The following is an 18621-nucleotide window of genomic DNA, read 5'->3' as shown; positions in this document are numbered from 1 at the left end:
AACTAGAATGAAATATGCAGCCTTGCAAAGAGGAAGGCCTGAATCATCCCATCACTACCATTTTTGCCAAGTACAGATATCCAGAAATAGTTGGGTATCCAGTGAGCCCCTCAGGCTGCTAACTAGGCTAACAAAAGATGCAGGGTAGATATAATCTCTACTTCTGGCTCTTTAAAGAGCCTAGGCCAAGGGCTGGGGAATAAGTTCCGGAACTGATGGCTCTCTGCTAAGAACCCCTTGTCTAAACACATGCGCCCAAAGACAGTCAGCTCTGGGGATTTAGCTTACCTCGACCGCATGGAAACCACACTGATGTGCAAGGTATAAATATCTAGTAGGCCAAGATGTGTGTCTATGGTACCTGAGAGGCCCTTCTTGATCCGGGTATCTGAACTGTGTGTATGTGTGCACGTACTAGACTGCATGCTCGCTGGGACAAGGGCTAGGTCTAACGTCTACAATACTGGGTACCTTCTTGGTTCCCAGTAAATAAGATCAGAAGGGTGTTCCTTTTGGGGTGGACTCTGCTTTCAGACTTTGGTTTGTCTCAGTATAACGTCTGAACATTTTTGAAACCCCTGTGGTGGTATTCTCATCAGACATCAGGACAAGTAATATTTCTCTTCCTTCCCTTCCCACCCCATCCTCCATTTGTGGTATCCTGGGCTTTTGGGCTCCAAGAGTTGGTCAGAGATAGCTTCCTTTCCTGGGGTCCCTTAGCAGGAGCCAGTTTTATTTTGTGTCTTATTCTTTGTCTCCTCACCCAAAGACTGTGCACACCCAGTTCCTGAATTGTATTGCCCTGGTATTGTAAATACTCTTTTCTGTAATGTTGCCTTTCCAGCAGGGCAGGGAGGAGCTGGGGTGTTCTCCTTCCCACTGCACTCTTTTCACCAGTGTTCTGTTCTGAATTCCCAGCTACCTCCACTCCTGTGATCCCCCGATCATCCACGGCAACCTGACCTGTGACACCATCTTTATTCAGCACAATGGACTGATCAAGATTGGGTCAGGTAAGACTCTCCAGAGGTGATCTTCGACGACAAAGCAGTTAACGTGGTCCATCAATAGTGGGCGCCTAATTCCTGAGCTACTGAGAAGCCACTGGAAGGGATATCTGGGGGGGTGGGCTATGTAAGTACTACTGCTGCCCCTCACCAGAGTGGGGAGAGGGCTGGGCAGGAGGGTATGTCCTGCCTCTTCTGTTCCTGGGGCACAGAGGGGCTCGGTGGCACAAATTGCTTTCCCTTCCAGGCAGTTAGGTCTGGGTTTAGTTCATGTCCTTGAGGCGAGGAATTGAAAGTAAAAATGGCACTGGAAATTCCCAGATTGGGTGTTTGGGCAGAGTCCTCAGTTGTTTAAGCCTCTCCTCACAATCAGGCCTTCCCCAAGGACTACAACTGCCTCTGCCTATTCACACTTAGTCACCCCCAGTGCTGTTGACTTTTGAGAACTCCCTGGAAAATTGTCCCCTGAGGCCACATGAGCGCCCTCTTGGGGGCAACAACTGTTCAGAGCCAAAGTAATGGAAGGATTCTGTGGCCCCTACCCCCTTGGTTCCTTTCGCATGGCTAGCTGCTGACAGTGGGGACACAGTTCATCTCGTAGTGATGGCCTTGGCCTGTGCCTAACAGTGTTGGTGCATGTGTGCCTCTTCTACCATTGTTCAGACCTCTTGCCTCACCATGCACGCCAGCCTAGAGTCACTGCATCTGGTCTGGGCCACAGAACATCGTCTGACTCGGACTAGGCCTCCACGTGCAGAAAATTGGCTTCCAGTCCGGGAAGTCATCCCCACTGAAATGTGAATGTCAGAAGTTGGACAGGCATTTCCTAGGGCAGTGAAAAGCAATGTGCCTGCTCTCTGCCTCCATCTCATCTGTGTTGCTGTTCTTAAGGCCTCTAAGACTTTGTCTGCAACCACGGTGCGCTGTCTGCCATCTTGGCATACCACCCTCCAGCTGACAATGTTGCTGTCTTTGGTCATTCCATCATCACTAGCAAATCCATCCAAAGGCCAAGGCCCTAGCGAATAATATTCAGGCTGACTTGTGACCTGTATCAGTTTGATGCTGCCAGTGTTTGGGGATTTGCCCTTTGAACCCGCTTGTTTCACCTGTCAACTAAAGAGAACATGCAAACATGATCATGCCTACAGTTTTTGTGGCTGATCCTCCTTCACTGTGCTCCAAAGGGACACTGGTGTCCTCATCTCAAATGTATACCACTTATGGTATCTGTATTCCTTCTAAATCAGACAACCAAACTCTGCTTCTCCACGGAAGTTAGACTCCATACAGCAGGTGTCAGAGGCTTCGAACTCGCATAGGATGAAAATGTTGGAAATCCTCTACAGACATTGTATTCCTTGGGGATCACTGCAGAGGAACATCCCCATCAGACCAGTGGATTAGGCTGTGCATTGAGCCCTGTGATCCTTTAGCCAGAGTGGGGAGCTCTCAGGGCCCTGGTGCTTACTCCATTGTCTTTCTGATAAATCTACATTTGGGAACACTTCCCAGGAGTTGCATGTCTGATTTCCCCCTTGTTGGCAAACCACTTGCCCACCATCATTCCCCAAGTTCAGCCCATTGACACTACAGGAAGGAGACTTGACTGGATCTGTGAACTATGCATCCTACCCTTCCTCATTGGTAAGAATCGCATGCAGTTGCAGGTTTTCTGATTGAGTCAGCACTTCATTCAGAGAAGGAATCTACTCTTGACTTGGTATTTTAGATCTGAGGCTTGATTTGGAATGACAGTCTTTAACACTTCTCATACGCCTTCCTGGGGGTGTACTGCTTGCTGGACTCCCACAAATGGGACTATGCAGAGGCTGCCTTGAAGGAGGTTGTCGTGGGTCTTTGAGTGTCTACTTTGCATAGGCATGCTGCCTGCCTGCCTTTGCCTGGGTTTTGTTTTTCTAGTGTGTATTGAAGGAAGTGAAGCAGTTGGAGCCTTGCAGCCTTTCTAAGGACGGTGTAGCGCAAAGGTGCACAAGTGGCCTAACAGGTTGTGCTTTCTAAAAGATCTTCCCCCAGCACTGGGGAGGGTATATCCCGTAAGCGTGAATATGCAGAGGCAATACTCAGAATTAGTTACTAGTAGGCAGCCCTCCCCACTCACAGCTACAGATTGTGCTAGCTGGGACCTTTTTTCCTTTTTCCTTACGTACAGAAGAAGAATGATCGGAATCTCTGATTGAAACATTTCTTTTAAGTAAAGGAGATGAACACTAAAATGGGTCTATGATCATAAAAGCTCCACTCTGTGTAGTAGCTCTCCTCCCAGCGTGCCCTAGAGTCAGAGCTGCTGACGTCAGTGACCTCATTCCCCCTCCTACAGCGCCCACACAGCTATAGGAGAGGGAGCTGGAGTCCAGTCTGAATAGTTAAGTGCATTCCAACTGCGTGATCTCTATTCCCTCTGACTATGGGAGCCAGCAAAACCAGTGTGACCCTCAAATCATAGGGAGAGTTTATGGTACTCTAGGATCCTTCAGGCAATAAATATGGAGCCTATGTTGCCATTTAGTCACTTTTCAGGGACTAGCCAAACTTTGAGAACCCTTACTATCCTGTGTGTAATTGAAAGGAATTGGTAAGTAGCTCAGTTCTGACAGTGTGAGGGGGAGCAGTGACTGGCAATGCACAGAAAAGCAGAACTCAGATGCCCCTATATGCCCAGTGCTGTCCCTCACTGCACTGCTCTGTTAGAACAGAAGGGCATGAAAGTGAGAGCAGGTTCAGTTCTCTTTGGGCTGAAGCAGCAGGTGAAGCTGGCACTGGGAGCAGGAGGATGGGGGAAGTTGCCACGTTGCCCTGTTTAAAGGAAGAACGCATAACTCCAGCTGGGCTGGAAATGTTAAAGGTGCATGGTGCTTCTGGGGCAGCTGGCTCCTTTAAATAATGTAACACTATCGATTGGGTGCTGTAGCCTCTAGTGCAGCTGCAGGAGCCAAGGCAGCTTGCTGCCTGCCTGGCAGCCCAGCTACGCAGTGCTCCCTGTGCAATATTTGGAGTTGAGGTAGCATGTGCAGGGGCAGGACTGGTCCAGCTCTACATGCAGTCCTGGAGCAATACAATCCCTTTTCTTCACCCATTCTTCATAGGCACCCTGAGGGGGAGGTGGGACTTGCAAGAAGGAAGGACAATCAAGAAGCCCAGTCTGGGTACCAGTGTCTCAGAAACTGGTTGTTGGAGGGTGTGGGGAGTGGTAAGCTGCAGAGCAGTAAATAGAGCTGTGGATGAAGGGGATCATCTGACAAAGAGGTGGGTTGGGATGGACAAAGGATATGGGATAGTGATGGGTATAGTGCAAAGGCCACACAGTGCTGGGGCAGCAGTCCATCTGTTCCTGAGCCCATGTGGTCTTTTTCTCACATAAAAAGTGGGTTTAGGGATAGCGGAGAGGGGAGTTATTAAGGCACAGGGAGCGAGGGGACTGGGAAGGCTGTGGCCAGAGCAAGGGAGATACCGGCACTTCTTTCTCCAAGTCAGAATGTTGTGGGGGGAGAGAGAGAATGTTTTGAGCTACTCCGTCAACTTCTTGTGTTCAGTTTAAATCACCTAGAACTAAAAGCTGCCTGCTTCCCTGTGCATTTCACCAGACGATGTTCCCAGAGCCCCTATCTTACTGTCAGGAGAGCGCTGTGGTTAGGATGGCAATTGCCTTTCCTCTCGCATTGGCTGCAGTGATTATAATCTCTCCGATGTTGCAGGGGGCTTTCTTTTGAAAATGCAGCTTGCTTCTGAAGGGTTCGTGGCCTGGAGATCCTTTGGGTGGGTCGGGGGAGAAAGTTGCCATGGTGGCAGAGGTGGGGGTGGTACTGTCTAGGAGAAGGGATCCTGGAGGAAGGAGATTCCAGGGAGATGCTGGGTTGGACCTAAGGGGCTGTCAGGCAGGGCCCTTTAGGCAGAAGCGGGGAGAAGAATGTGATGTGAACTGGAAGCTCCAGTGTGGAATATGGCTGCGGGCTTTTCTCTCCAGGTTCACAGACTTCTTGGGAGTCACTTTGTAGGTGTTAGCAGAGGCCTGAGCCCAGGGGGCTGTGAATGTGAGAGCCAGCCTGTGGTATGGAGGAGCTCTGTAGGTGCATCATTGGGAACTGTTTGCTCTTGGTGAGCAATACCTTGCATAGGGCAGCTTTTAAATGCATAGCAGAATTGGAAACTCTTAAACTGAAGTCTGGGTCTGCTGATGAATTCTGGGGCTGCCCTCAGTGAAATCTGACTGGGTGGTGTATTGTGCTCCCCCAAAAGATTATATAGTCATTTCTTCAGTGACTGGGTGTGGGTGGCTTTGGAACATGTTGGGGATTGGTCCTGCTTTGAGCAGGGGGTTGGACTAGATGACCTCCTGATGTCCCTTCCAACCCTGATATTCTGTGTTGGTCCCCAAGGGCTGTAAGGGTAGCTTTTGTGGGAGAGTCCCGAAGATATTCGTAGAGTCTGCCTTGGGCCATTCATCACTTGCCACAAGCACCTTTTTGTCCTCTAAACGTGCTTGTTGGGCTTTTGGGTTGGATACATCCAGTGTGTCTCTGTATAGCCCAGCCATCACTAAATCCCCACTGTGGGTGCTCGGGGAACATGGGACTTGACCTGAAGTTCGTGTTCATCCAGACAGCAAAACAAATTGAGTGCCAAGGCATGTGGTATGGGTGCGACTGCTAAAATCCATGTGGGGTGTTAGCTCTACTCCCAGCAACATGCTGCCCATATCTGCCCGCTGAGCATGGGCACAGGGACTGGACAATGGTGGCTGAGTGACGTGGTTGGAATTTCAGCCTCCCCAAAAGCCCAGAGTCTCGAACATAATGCCCTGGTGGGTGTGAGAGGCCCCCAGAGCCCACCTCTCCTTTGCCCTCTACAGTTCTTGGTGTGTAGAGGCATCATGCTCCTGGCTTAGAGTCAGCAGGTGTGAGGGCTATTGAAAGGGCAGCCAGCCTCTTCCTTTTGTCCCTGTTTTGCCTGGTTCTACCCAGCTGTCTGTATTGATGTTAAGTGCTTGCTGTTTCATCAACTCATCGACTTCTATCTTGTTTTACTTCCCGCTTACGGGCTGCTCTGTTACCAACAGTCTTTCATAGGATTTTTGCTAATGGTGAGCAAACTTCTCCGCTCCTGTGATGTGACTGTGTCACTATATATATAATGTTCATTATATATATAATATATAACTTATCTATACGGTGTTCCCTTGCTATAAGGCTGGTGTATAAAACTGTCCAGCATAGGCCCCCCCTGCCAGCAATAGCCCTGTCCTGTTCTGGGAGATAATCTATTCCTTGTGCTCCCAGCCAAAGCCTTACAGAGAGGGACACTGCCTTGTGTGAAGTCTTCTAAATGTTAGTTCTGTCCCTTTTCCTTGTTCTTAGACTGCACTAGTCTGTGGCCCTCATTGCATGCCAGCTCTTGCATGTCAAGCGAGATAAATGCATTGTTCTGACTGCTCGAAGCCAAGCTCTCCATGTACATCTGGCTCTTACCTGCTGCTGCTCTGCGGGGCTTGGCTGAGGGCCAGACTTAGACCAGGCTCTGCTTCTTGCTTGGACACCCTGCAGCTTGCTTGTAGCTTTAACCCCATAGACATTTTGTTTTCAATCTGAATGTTTCAACGAAATGTGTTCTGCACCTGGTGACTAGGCAGATCTTCCACCCAGGTGAGCCCGTAGCTGTGAAATGAGGCCCATCTCTCCTTAGCCAGGCCTTTGGCATTCAGTGAGCTCACCTGAGCTCACGTGTGTTTGTGGGCAGGGAGTTTGCTGAAGCTTTTGGGTGGAGCAATGGCAGGGGCTGTTGGATTGCCCCCTTGGTTTACTTAATTCATAACCATGTTGGGTTTGACATGAGGAAACAAACAAGGAGTCCACCCTTAGTGATCCTGTTCCACCTTCTGTCAAATGGGAACGATTATGGGGCAATGCTCCGCTTTCCCCAAACCCTAGTCACCACCACCTAAGGGGCTGTCAGAATAAACTCTGTGGGTTCCCCATGTCTGCAGATGTTCTACAGTAGGGGTAGACCAAAGCTTCTCCCAAGGTGGCTGGTCCAGAGTCTCTTCGCGTTGATGGTGAAGTTATTGGGTGTCGTGTGGTCTTAGCAGTATAGCAGATCTCCTTTTTCCAGAGTCTGATCTGCAAGGGAGCTAAGAATTAGGTGGCAGCATATTGTGCTGAGAGTCTGGCTCTGAAAAGTGTCAAGTGACTGGACAAATCCCTCTCCCCAGCAGGCTGCTCTGGAGTGTGGAGGGGAAGGTGTGGCACACAAGGAGCATTGTGTCAGTAAGCACGTTACAGCGCTGCAGTGGGGACATATGTTGGGACAAAATGCAACCTGTTGTTGGGAGCAGCTTCAGCACCATCACCCAGAAAATCCTTCTGCAGTGGGCACTGATTGCCCACCTCATGGCTGCTGGGCTTGGAGCCCTCAGGAGGTGTTACTTCATAGTTATTACACCATTCTGCCTATAAACAAAGCTAAGATCGCAACCGATAACGTACGGCAGTGCCCCCTGGGAAATGCTGTATTGTTAGCTACTCAGTGGTCTTGGAGACACCTGCAGAGGGGAAAAAAAACCCTCATGGGACCTCAGTTTTGCTGGAACAGAACTGAGACCTCCTTCGAACCTCAGGCTTTCTCAGCCAGTCTCTTGAGAGCTAGACCAAAAGACTGGAATGAGTTTTACTGCGTTATCCCCTCACACTTTTGGCTCATGAGTGCTGGGAATTAGACTCCTCAGTCACTTAGATACACTTGAAAATGTTAGCTAGTGTGTAGCTGTTCTTCGTGCATCCAGTTGGACTTGGTCATTTTTTCCACTCTTTGAATTTATCACCTGGTGTTCAGGGCATGTCATATTATCATTTTCATATCTCTAACAGGCGGCATGTAAGTCGCATTTGTCACTTCACAGTGTACGTGTTTAGTGTTGCAGGAACTAGGACAGGGATTACTTTGGTATCTTGGACTCCCTTCCCCCCTTAATGCACAAGGTCACTCAACCATTCTGTCGTCTTTGCCTGAAGCTACAATGGGTTTGATGGGGGTCAAAACTCCCATATTGACCACTAGAATATGATTGTTACTTCTATTTTGTGTCCTCTGCCTCTGTATTGCCACTGACAGCAGCATATGTACACATTATGGACTGCACACAACATAAATCCACCCCTTGATCCTAATGATGCACAAGTTATACAGTAGAATTTGGGAAGTGATGGCAGGATGTCTGTCTTGGAGAGAGAGGGTATGTCTACACACAAAATTAGGTTGAATTTATAGAAGTCGGTTTTGTAGAAAGTGTTTTTATACAGTCGATTGTGTGTGTCCCCCCACAAATGCTCTAAGTGCATGTAGTCGGCGGAGTGTGTCCACAATACCAAGGCAACCATCGACTTCCGGAGCGTTGCACTGTGGGTGGCTATCCCACAGTTCCCGCAGTCTCCGCCGCCCATTTGAATTCTGGGTAGAAATCCCAGTGCCTGATGGGGCTAAAACATTGTCGCGGGTGGTTCTGGGTACATATCGTCAGGCCCCCTTTCCCTCCCTCCCCTCCGTGAAAGCAAGGGCAGACAATCGTTTTGCGCCTTTTTTCTTGAGTTACCTGTGCAGACGCCATACCACGGAAAGCATGGAGCCCGCTCAGCTAACCATCACCATATGTCTCCTGGGTGCTGGCAGACGCGGTACGCATTGCTACACAGCAGCAGTTTATTGCCTTTCGGCAGCAGACAGTGCAGTACGACTGGTAGCCGTTGTCGCCGTAGTCCAGGGTGCTCTTTTAGCTGACGTCGATGAGGTCAGGGGCTCCTGGGCAAACATGGGAGTGATTCAGTCAAGTCATTTCCCTTTTAAGTTTCGTCTCATGGCGATTCAGTCCTACCGGCAGTGCACTGTCTTTTAATCTGCAGCCAGCAGAAGACGATGGCCAGCAGTCATACTGCACTGTCTTCTGCCGAGCACCCAGGAGATGACGATGGCTAGCAATCCTACTACACAGTCTGCTGCCAGCAAGATGTATAAAGATAGATGAAGTGGATCAAAACAAGAAATAGACCAGATTTGTTTTGTATTCATTTTCTCCTCCCTCCCTCTGTGAAATCAACGGCCTGCTAAACCCAGTTTTGAGTTCTATCCTTAAGGGGGCCATTCAGTTTCTCGCAAAGCCACCCCCTTTGTTGATTTTAATTTCCTGTAAGCCATCCCTGTAAGCCATGTGGTCAGTTGCCCCTCCCTCCGTCAGAGCAATGGCAGATAATCGTTCCGCGCCTTTTTTCTGTGCAGACGCCGTACCACGGCAAGCATGGAGCCTGCTCAGATCACTTTGGCAATTAGGAGCACATTAAACACCACACGCATTATCCAGCAGTATATGCAGCACCAGAACCTGGCAAAGCGAAACTGGGTGAGTAGGCGACGTCAGCGCGGTGACGAGAGTGATGAGGACATGGACACAGACTTCTCTCAAAGCACGGGCCCTGGCAATGTGGGCATCGTGGTGCTAATGGGGCAGGTTCATGCAGTGGAATGTCGATTCTGGGTTCTCGGGAAACAAGCACAGACTGGTGGGACTGCATAGTGTTGCAGGTCTGGGACGATTCCTAGTGGCTGCGAAATTTACGCATGCGTAAGGTCACTTTCATGGAACTTTGTGACTTGCTTTCCCCTGCCCTGAGGCACAAGAATACCAAGATGAGAGCAGCCATCACAATTGAGAAGCGAGTGGCAATAGCCCTGTGGAAGCTTGCAACACCAGACAGCTACCGGTCAGTTGGGAATCAATTTGGAGTGGGCAAATCTACTGTGCGGGCTGCTGTGATGCAAGTAGCCAACACAATCAAAGATCTGCTGATATCAAGTGTAGCGACCCTGGGAAATGTGCAGGTCATAGTGGATGGCTTTGCTGCAATGGGATTCCCTAACTGTGGTGGGGCCATAGACGGAATCCATATCCCTATTTTGGCACCAGAGCACCAAGCCGGTGAGTACATAAACCGCAAGGGGTACTTTTTGATAGTGCTGCAAGCACTGGTGGATCACAGGGGACGTTTCACCAACATCAACATGGGATGGCCGGGAAAGGTACACGATGCTCACATCTTCAGGAACTGTGGTCTGTTTCAAAAGCTGCAGGAAGGGACTTTATTCCCAGACCAGAAAATAACTGTTGGGGATGTTGAAATGCCTATATGTATCCTTGGGGACCCAGCCTACCCCTTAATGCCATGGCTCATGAAGCCACAGACAGGCAGCCTGGACAGTAGTCAGGAGCTGTTCAACTACAGGCTGAGCAAGTGCAGAATGGTGGTAGAATGTGCATTTGGACGTTTAAAAGAGCGCTGGCGCAGTTTACTGACTCGGTTAGACCTCAGTGAAACCAATATTCCCATTGTTATTACTGCTTGCTGTGCGCTCCACAATGTCTGTGAGAGTAAGGGGGAGACGTTTATGGTGGAGTGGGAGGTTGAGGCAGATCGCCTGGCCGCTGGTTACGCGCAGCCAGACACCAGGGCGGTTAGAAGAGCACAGCAGGGCGCGCTGCGCATCAGAGAAGCTTTGAAAACCAGTTTCATGACTGGTCAGGCTACGGTGTGAAAGTTCTTTTTGTTTCTCCTTGATGAAACCCCCCGCCCCTTGGTTCACTCTACTTCCCTGTAAGCTAACCACCCTCCCTTCCTCCCTTCGATCACCGCTTGTGGAGGCAATAAAGTCATTGTTGCTTCACATTCATGCATTCTTTATTAATTCATCACACAAATAGGGGGATAACTGCCAACGTAGCCCGGGAGGGGTGGTGGAGGAGGGAAGGACAAGGCCACACAGCACTTTAAAAGTTTAAAACTTATTGAATGCCGGCCTTCTGTTGCTTGGGAAATCCTCTGGGGTGGAGTGGCTGGGTGGCTGGAGGGCCCCCCCACCGTGTTCTTGGGCATCTGGGTGAAGAGGCTATGGAACTTGGGGAGGAGGGCAGTTGGTTACACGGGCTGTAGGGGCGGTCTGTGCTCCTGCTGCCTTTCCTGCAGCTCAGCTATACGTTGGAGCCTATTAGTTTGATCCTCCAGCAGCCTCGGCATTGAATCCTGCCTCCTCTCATCACGCTGCTGCCACCTTTCAGCTTTAGCCCTCTCTTCAGCCCGCCACCTCTCCTCCCGGTCATTTTGTGCTTTCCTGCACTCTGACATTGTGTGCCTCCACGCATTCGTCTGTGCTCTCTCAGTGTGGGAGGACAGCATGAGCTCAGAGAACATTTCATCGTGAGTGCGTTTTTTTCGCCTTCTAATCTTCGCTAGCCTCTGGGAAGGAGAAGATCCTGTGATCCTTGAAACACATGCAGCTGGTGGAGGGAAAAAAAGGGACAGTGGTATTTAAAAAGACACATTTTATAGAACAATGGGTACACTCTTTTTCAAGGTAAACCTTGCTGTTAACATTACATACATAGCACGTGCTTTCGTTCCATGGTCGCATTTTGCCTCCCCCCACCGTGTGGCTAGCCCCTCATCCTTCCCACGTCCTCGTGGCTAACAGCGGGAAACGTTTCTGTTCAGCTACAGGCAAACAGCCCAGCAGGAACGGGCACCTCTGAATGTCCCCTTAAGAAAAGCACCCTATTTCAACCAGGTGACCCTGAATGAAATCACTTTCCTGTGGATAACACAGAGAGATAAAGAACGGATGTTGTTTGAACGCCAGCAAACATACACTGCGATGCTTTGTTCTACAATGATTCCAGAGTACGTGTTACTGGCCTCGAGTGGTAAAGTGTCCTACCATGGTGGATGGAATAAGGCTGCCCTCCCCAGAAACCTTTTGCAAAGGCTTTGGGAGTACATCCAGGAGAGCCGCGAATGCCAGGGCAAATTAATCATTAAACATGCTTGCTTTTAAACCATGTATAGTATTTTAAAAGGTACACTCACCAGAGGTCTCTTCTCTGCCTGACGGGTCTGGGAGGCAGCCTTGGGTGGGTTCAGGGGGTACTGGCTGCAGGTCCAAGGTGAGAAACAGTTCCTGGCTGTCGGGAAAAACGGTTTCTCCGCTTGCTTGCTGTGAGCTATCTACAACTTCATCATCATCTTCCGCATCCCCAAAACCTGCTTCCGTGTTGCCTCCATCTCCGTTGAAGGAGTCAACACGGCTGGGGTAGTGGTGGCTGAACCCCCTAAAATGGCATGCAGCTCATCATAGAAGCGGCATGTTTTGGGCTCTGACCTGGAGCGGCCGTTTGCCTCTCTGGTTTTCTGGTAGGCTTGCCTCAGCTCCTTAAGTTTCACGCGGCACTGCTTCGGGTCTCTGTTATGGCTTCTGTCCTTCGTGCCCTGGGAGATTTTGACAAATGTTTTGACATTTTGAAAACTGGAACATAGTTCTGATAGCACAGATTCCTCTCCCCATACAGCGATCAGATCCCGTACCTCCCATTCGGTCCATGCTGGAGCTCTTTTGCAATTCTGGGACTCCATCATGGTCACCTCTGCTGATGAGCTCTGCACTCACCTGCAGCTTGCCACGCTGCCCAAACAGGAAATTGAAATTCAAAAGTTTGTGGGCCTTTTCCTGTCTACCTGGCCAGTGCATCTGAGTTGAGAGTGCTGTCCAGAGCGGTCACAATGGAGCACTCTGGGATAGCTCCCGGAGGCCAATACCGTCTATTTGTGTCCACAGTACCCCAAATTCGACCTGGCAAGGCTGATTTCAGCACTAATCCCCTTGTCGGGGGTGGAGTAAGGCAATCGATTTTAAGAGTCCTTTAAGTCGGGGAAAAAAAGGCTTCGTTGTGTGTATGGGTGCAGGGTTAAATCAATTTAACGCTGCTAAATTCGACCTCAACTCCTAGTGTAGACCAAGGCAGAGAGACGTAATCACTATAATCCTTTTTCATGAATATGTTGTCAGAGGTCATGCTGCTGTGTAAACTTAAATCATTCCAAGTTTGTACAATCTCAACACCAACGTTAACACCCACAAAATAGTTTTGAGGTTCTGAAACAAACTAGATGCTTCATAAATTGTACTTAAACTTATTCAGAAGCATAGATTTTTATTTTTAAGACCAGAAGAGACCATTAAAATTGGTCTGATGTTCTGTATATTACAGGCCATAGAACTTCATCCAGTATTGAGCTCAGCGACGTGCTTCACTAAAGCATATCTTCCAAAAAATCATCTCATATCCATTCAATGTGTGCCCCACATATTTACTGCATACCATCCAAACCCTGCAATAAATACACTATTTATTCAATTATAAGAGAGCCATAGAAAACCCATGAACCGTAGTTCTTTACAACGATTAATCATTAATTTTTCACCATTTCCCTGTGAGGCAGTGGTATCCCCATTTTACACATGGGGTTCTGAGGCACAGATTAAAGCCCAAACTGTCAAGTGTCAGCTAACTTTGGGTGCTCAGTTTTGAGAAGCAATGGGCCTGAGTTATCAGACTAAGCATTTTACAGGACTTTATATGTTCAGAGGAGAGCTCTCATTGACTTCAATTGCAACTATGAACATTAGCACTTCAGAAAGAAAAGGAGTACTTGTGGCACCTTAGCGACTAACCAATTTATTTGAGCATAAGCTTTCGTGAGCGATGAAGTGAGCTGTAGCTCACGAAAGCTTATGCTCAAATAAATTGGTTAGTCTCTAAGGTGCCACAAGTACTCCTTTTCTTTTTGTGAATACAGACTAACACGGCTGTTACTCTGAAACCTGTCATTAGCACTTCAGTAAATCAGATCGTGGGTGACTAAGTTGAGTACTCAGAAAATGGGAAACACAGTGGCCCAGCTGTGAAAAGTTTGGTGTACGTGACGGGCCCAGCTTCATGTAGTTTCTCTGTGTGGCGGAGGCATGGATAGAATCCAGTTCTCCAGGGCAGCATTCAGTTGCTTTAACTATGAGACTGTTTCTTTTTCTGCAGTCCCCTGCCTCATTCAGTACGTACCTTGCAACTCCTGCAAATGATGAGGCGGCACTGGTCCTGTAGACAATAGGCTCATTTGCTGCACATCCCTGATTCGTTCCCAGAGCAAGTCTGTCCAGTGTGTGTGCTACGGTGGCAGGGGAGAAGAATGTCGTCAGACAATTAAAGACGTACTGCGCACACACAAGGGAGATGCATTTGAGTTGCACAAAGAACTTCAATATTGGCATTTCCTAACTTGAGTGTTAGGAAATTAGGTGAAGTTCTTTGCAAACAAACCCTTAAATTGAAAAAACAAATCACATGAAACAATATTGATTCCCAACATGGGTCATCAGCAGGTTTGGGATCTCTGATCCTCAGCACAGCCCTCTGCCACTTGAGTAACTAGTAAGAGTAGGAGGCTTATGTTCAGTGTGGACCTGCTGCTAGAGGTGATGAGACTAGACATCAGAGGAATGCCATGGCTCAGTAACAAACCTTGGAACTGGACTTGTAAGAAAGTGAGCATGCTGCAGTGGTCGGACCTTTTTCTGGAGCGATTCCCCCCATCTTTTGCCTATGTTCTCTGCTCCTGTCCTTCCCTGCCCCCTTTTCTCTGTCCCTTGGTGCTCTGACTTCTGCCGTCTGTCTGGTGTTTTGTTCCACCATCCCTCTGCATCTGGCTTGCTGCCTGGGCACCAGCAGGGGGAGCATTCACAGTATAGGAGACAGTCTCCCAGCTCTCACTTCTGGTGCTTGGTGCCATAGCACCCCTGGCAGCTGGGAGGAGCAATTGCAAGGTAAGTCCTGCTCAGCCCCTTCAGACCTGGCATGGAGCATGCTCAGTTACTCTGTGGGATTATACGTAGATTCATGATTTAAAGCAGGGGTCTCAAACATGCTATTTTCTGTGGCCCACCAGCTCCCCATGGCACCCCCGCCCCCCCAGCATTTACCTAGAGCTGCTCCGGCCCGGCACGCACCGGAACGGGGAACCGCGGCCAATGGAAGCTTCGGGGGAGGTACCTGGAGGAGCGGCCAGGGCAACATGCAGACCCCTGTGCCCCTCGAGGTCCCGGCCGCTTCCTGGAGCGGCGCGGGGGCAGGGCAGGCAGGCAGGCAGCCTGCCCTGACCCCGGTGTGCGCCAGGCTGGACCCGCCCTCCTGAAACCCTCCTGCACCCCAACCCCCTGCCCTGAACCACCTCCAGCACCCTGCCCTGAGCTCCCTGCCGCACCCTGAACCCCTGGGGGCAGGGGGGGGAGTTGGGGTGGGGATTTCAGGGAAGGGGTTGGAATCGGGGCAGGGCCAGGGCAGTGGGGGCGATGGTCAGTGGTGCAGTCCTCATGTGGCCCTCGTGGTCATTTGAGTTTGAGACCCCTGGTTTAAAGTCAGAAGGGATCCCTGTGGACATCTGTTTGACCTCCTGTATAGCACAGGCTATAGGCTTGCCCTGAATTAATTCCTGTTTGAACTAGGGCAAATCTTTTAGAAAAACATTATTTAAAAGATAGAGAATCCACCGCAGCCCTTTGGTAAGCACTTCCAAAAGTGCTTTAATCCTCCCAGTTGAAAACATATGTCTTATTTGCAGTCTAAATTGGTCTAGCTTCAGATTCCAGCCCTTGGGTCTTGTTAGACTTTTTTCTGTTGGATTGGAGAGCCGTCTATCATATTTCTGTTCCCCATGTATGTACTTGTATAGTGTAATAGTCACCCTTTAATCTTCTTGTTGCTGAGCTAAATAGATTGAGCTCCTGGAATCTCTTACTGTAAGACATGTTCTGTAATTCTTCAGTTGTTCTTGTGGCTCTTCTCTGAACCCTCTTAAATTTATCAACCTTCTTGAATTGCAGACCCCAGTATTGGACATAGTATTCCAGGAACAGTTGCACCAGTAACAGATCCTCTCTACTTCTACTTGATTCCCCTGTTTATGCATCCAAGGATTGCATTAGCCCTTCTATCCAAACATCACATTGGGAGTTTATGTTCAGCTGATAATTACCATGGTCCCCAAGACTTTTTCAGACTCACTGCTTCCTAGAATAGAGTCTACTGTCTTGTATATATGGCCTACATTCTTTGTTCCTCGATGTGACTTTACATTTGTCCTTGTTGAAATGCATATTGTTTGCTTGCATGCAGCTTACCAAGCAGTCCAGATTGCTCTGATTCTGTGACCTGTCCTCTTGATTATTTACCACTCTCCTATCTTGTGTGTCATCTTGAAATGTCATCAGTGATGATTTTGTTTTATTCCAGGTAATTGAAAAAGATACCATGTAGCCTAGAGCTGAAATCAAACCCTGTGGCACCCAGCTAGAGAAACACCAATTTGATTTATAGATTACAAGGCCAGAAGGGACTATTGTGATCATCTCATCTAACCTGCTTATAACATAGGCCAGAGAACTTTTCTAAAAGCATCCGATCTTGATTTAAAAGTTGTCAGTGATGGTGAATCTTCCACAACCTTTGGTAAATTGTTTGTGGTTTAATTACCCTTGCTGTCAAAACAAACAAAAAAAACCCAAAAAACCCCTTGTCTTATTTCTGGTCTGAATTTGTCTAGCTCAGCAGATCTCACAACAAATTTTTTGGTGGCCTCAGAGTGCGACCACCAACTCTTGCTGGTGGCCGCTCTGACAGTTTTCCCTAAAATACTTAATTAACTCTAGGGAAAAACAAATAAATATGCACGTATACATGTCCAAATCATTGTAATTTGTTTATGTAGGTTTTATTGAAGACTCAACAATAAAATAATATACAGTTGTCTCTATTCCTTACTGGACCTAAACAGAATAGACACAAATACTGTTATGTTTTTTTAGTTTTTTCTTTTTTACCCCAGACTTGCTAGCTAGTAAGCTTGCTACTATGAAAATTGGTAGTTGTATATTGGTTAATATCACTTTTCACAGCAGACTTACTCAGCCCCTGCAAGTTGGAGGGCAAATTAAGCCCTGTCTGGGGAGATAGATAGGGAATTGTGGAGGCCTGGAGGAGGCAGCATGGGTCAGGGCAATTAGTGGTGGGGAGGTGAGCCTGGGATTGGAGCCTGGGGTCCTGCTGCAGAGCTGGGGACTGGAGGAGGCAGTGGGATCAGGGGTAACATGGGAGGGCAAGCCCAGGGCCAGAGCCCGGTGGCTGTGGGATGGAGCCCACTGCCGCACAGCTAGGGCCTTCTGCCCACCACCCTAGGGCTGACGCCCGAGCCCCACCACCCATAGGAAGGTGGAGAACTCATCCTGGTTGCCTGCTCCTCCACTGTTTGGGAGTCCGGAAGGGGTAGGGACCAGGCCCTGGGGGAGGGGCCACTGCTTCCCCTCCCCCATCATCACCCAGGAGACTGTGGCTGCAAGAAAAGCCCCTGGTGGCTGCATACGGCCATGGTGGCCGCATTTGAGAGAGGCTGGTCTAGCTTTGGCTGCCAACCATGGAATCATGCTCTACCTATCTCTGCTAAATCGAAGAGCCTGTTATTTAATATTTGTTCCCCATGTAGATACTTATAGATTATCAACTCACCCCTTAACCCTCTCTTGTTAAGATGAATAAGTTGGGCTCCTTGTCTGTCACTATAAGACCTGTTTTTTCATCCTTGAGTCATTCTTCTCAGAACTATCTCCAGTTTATCAACATATTTCTTGAATTGTGCAAAGCAGAACTGGACCCAGTAATCCAGTAGTGGTCACACCAGGGCCAAATACACAGGTAAAATAACCTCTTTGCTCCTACTTGAGATTCCCCTATTTATGCATCCAATGATCGCATTAACCCTTGTGGATACTGAATCTCATGGCTGGGAGCTCATGTTCAGCTGGTAATCCAGTACAACCCCCAGGTCTTTCTCAGAGTCACTGCTTCCATGGATAAAGTCCTCCATCCTGTAAATATGGCGTACATTCTTTGTTCCTAGATGGATACATTTACATTTGTCTTTTAAAACACACACTGCTTGCTTGCACCCAGTTTTCCAAGCAATCCAGAATAAGTGACTTATCTTCTTCATTATTTACCACTTCTAATTTTTGTGTCATCTACGAGCTTTACCAGTGATGGTTTTATTTTCGTCCATGTTGATAAAAATGTTAAATACCATAATGCCAAGGACAAATCCCCTGGAAGCACACTTGGTTGATGACGATTTCACTTTTACAATTACATTTTCAGACCCATCAGTTTGACAGGATTTTTATCCATTTAATATGTGCCATATTAAATTTATATTCTAGTTTCTCAATCAAAATACTTGTAGTATTAAGTAGGGATGTAAATACTGTTTAAAATGTTGTTTAAATGGTTAACCGATTGAGCAGCTGGGGTCGATGCGGCCAGCTGTGGTGCGGCTGGGGTCGTGGTTATCGATTAAGGCGGGTTAACCAGTAAGACTAATGCTTACTGATTAACCTTTTACATCCCAAGTTAAGTGACTTACAGAAGTCTAAGTATATTACATCATAGAATCATAGAATATAAGGGTTGGAAGGGACCCCAGAAGGTCATCTAGTCCAACCCCCTGCTCGAAGCAGGACCAAATCCCAGTTAAATCATCCCAGCCAGGGCTTTGTCAAGCCTGACCTTAAAAACCTTTAAGGAAGGAGATTCTACCACCTCCCTAGGTAACGCATTCCAGTGTTTCACCACCCTCTTAGTGAAAAAGTTTTTCCTAATATCCAATCTAAACCTCCCCCACTGCAG

At 48.4% G+C, this 18621-nt stretch overlaps 1 protein-coding gene across 3 annotated transcripts in view; it reads left to right on the top strand.

Annotated features, from left to right (window-relative positions):
• The window catches only part of NRBP1 (nuclear receptor binding protein 1), an 89575-nt gene that overhangs the window by 23534 nt on the left and 47420 nt on the right, over positions 1-18621 (top strand). For 2 of the 3 annotated variants that reach the window (XM_048846168.2, XM_048846166.2), the window contains exons 7-8: positions 919-1013; positions 6085-6108. In XM_048846168.2, coding sequence (XP_048702125.1) covers positions 919-1013; positions 6085-6108 — 119 coding nt within the window. The remainder of the gene's footprint in view (positions 1-918; positions 1014-6084; positions 6109-18621) is intronic. The other variant, XM_048846167.2, reaches the window with a different exon arrangement.

This window comes from Caretta caretta, chromosome 3 (genome assembly GCF_965140235.1).
Source record: "Caretta caretta isolate rCarCar2 chromosome 3, rCarCar1.hap1, whole genome shotgun sequence".
In the NCBI taxonomy this organism is placed as follows: Eukaryota; Metazoa; Chordata; order Testudines; family Cheloniidae; genus Caretta; species Caretta caretta.
The sequence above is the reverse complement of the archived record's forward strand: the minus strand, read 5'-3'. Positions and strand labels throughout refer to the sequence as shown.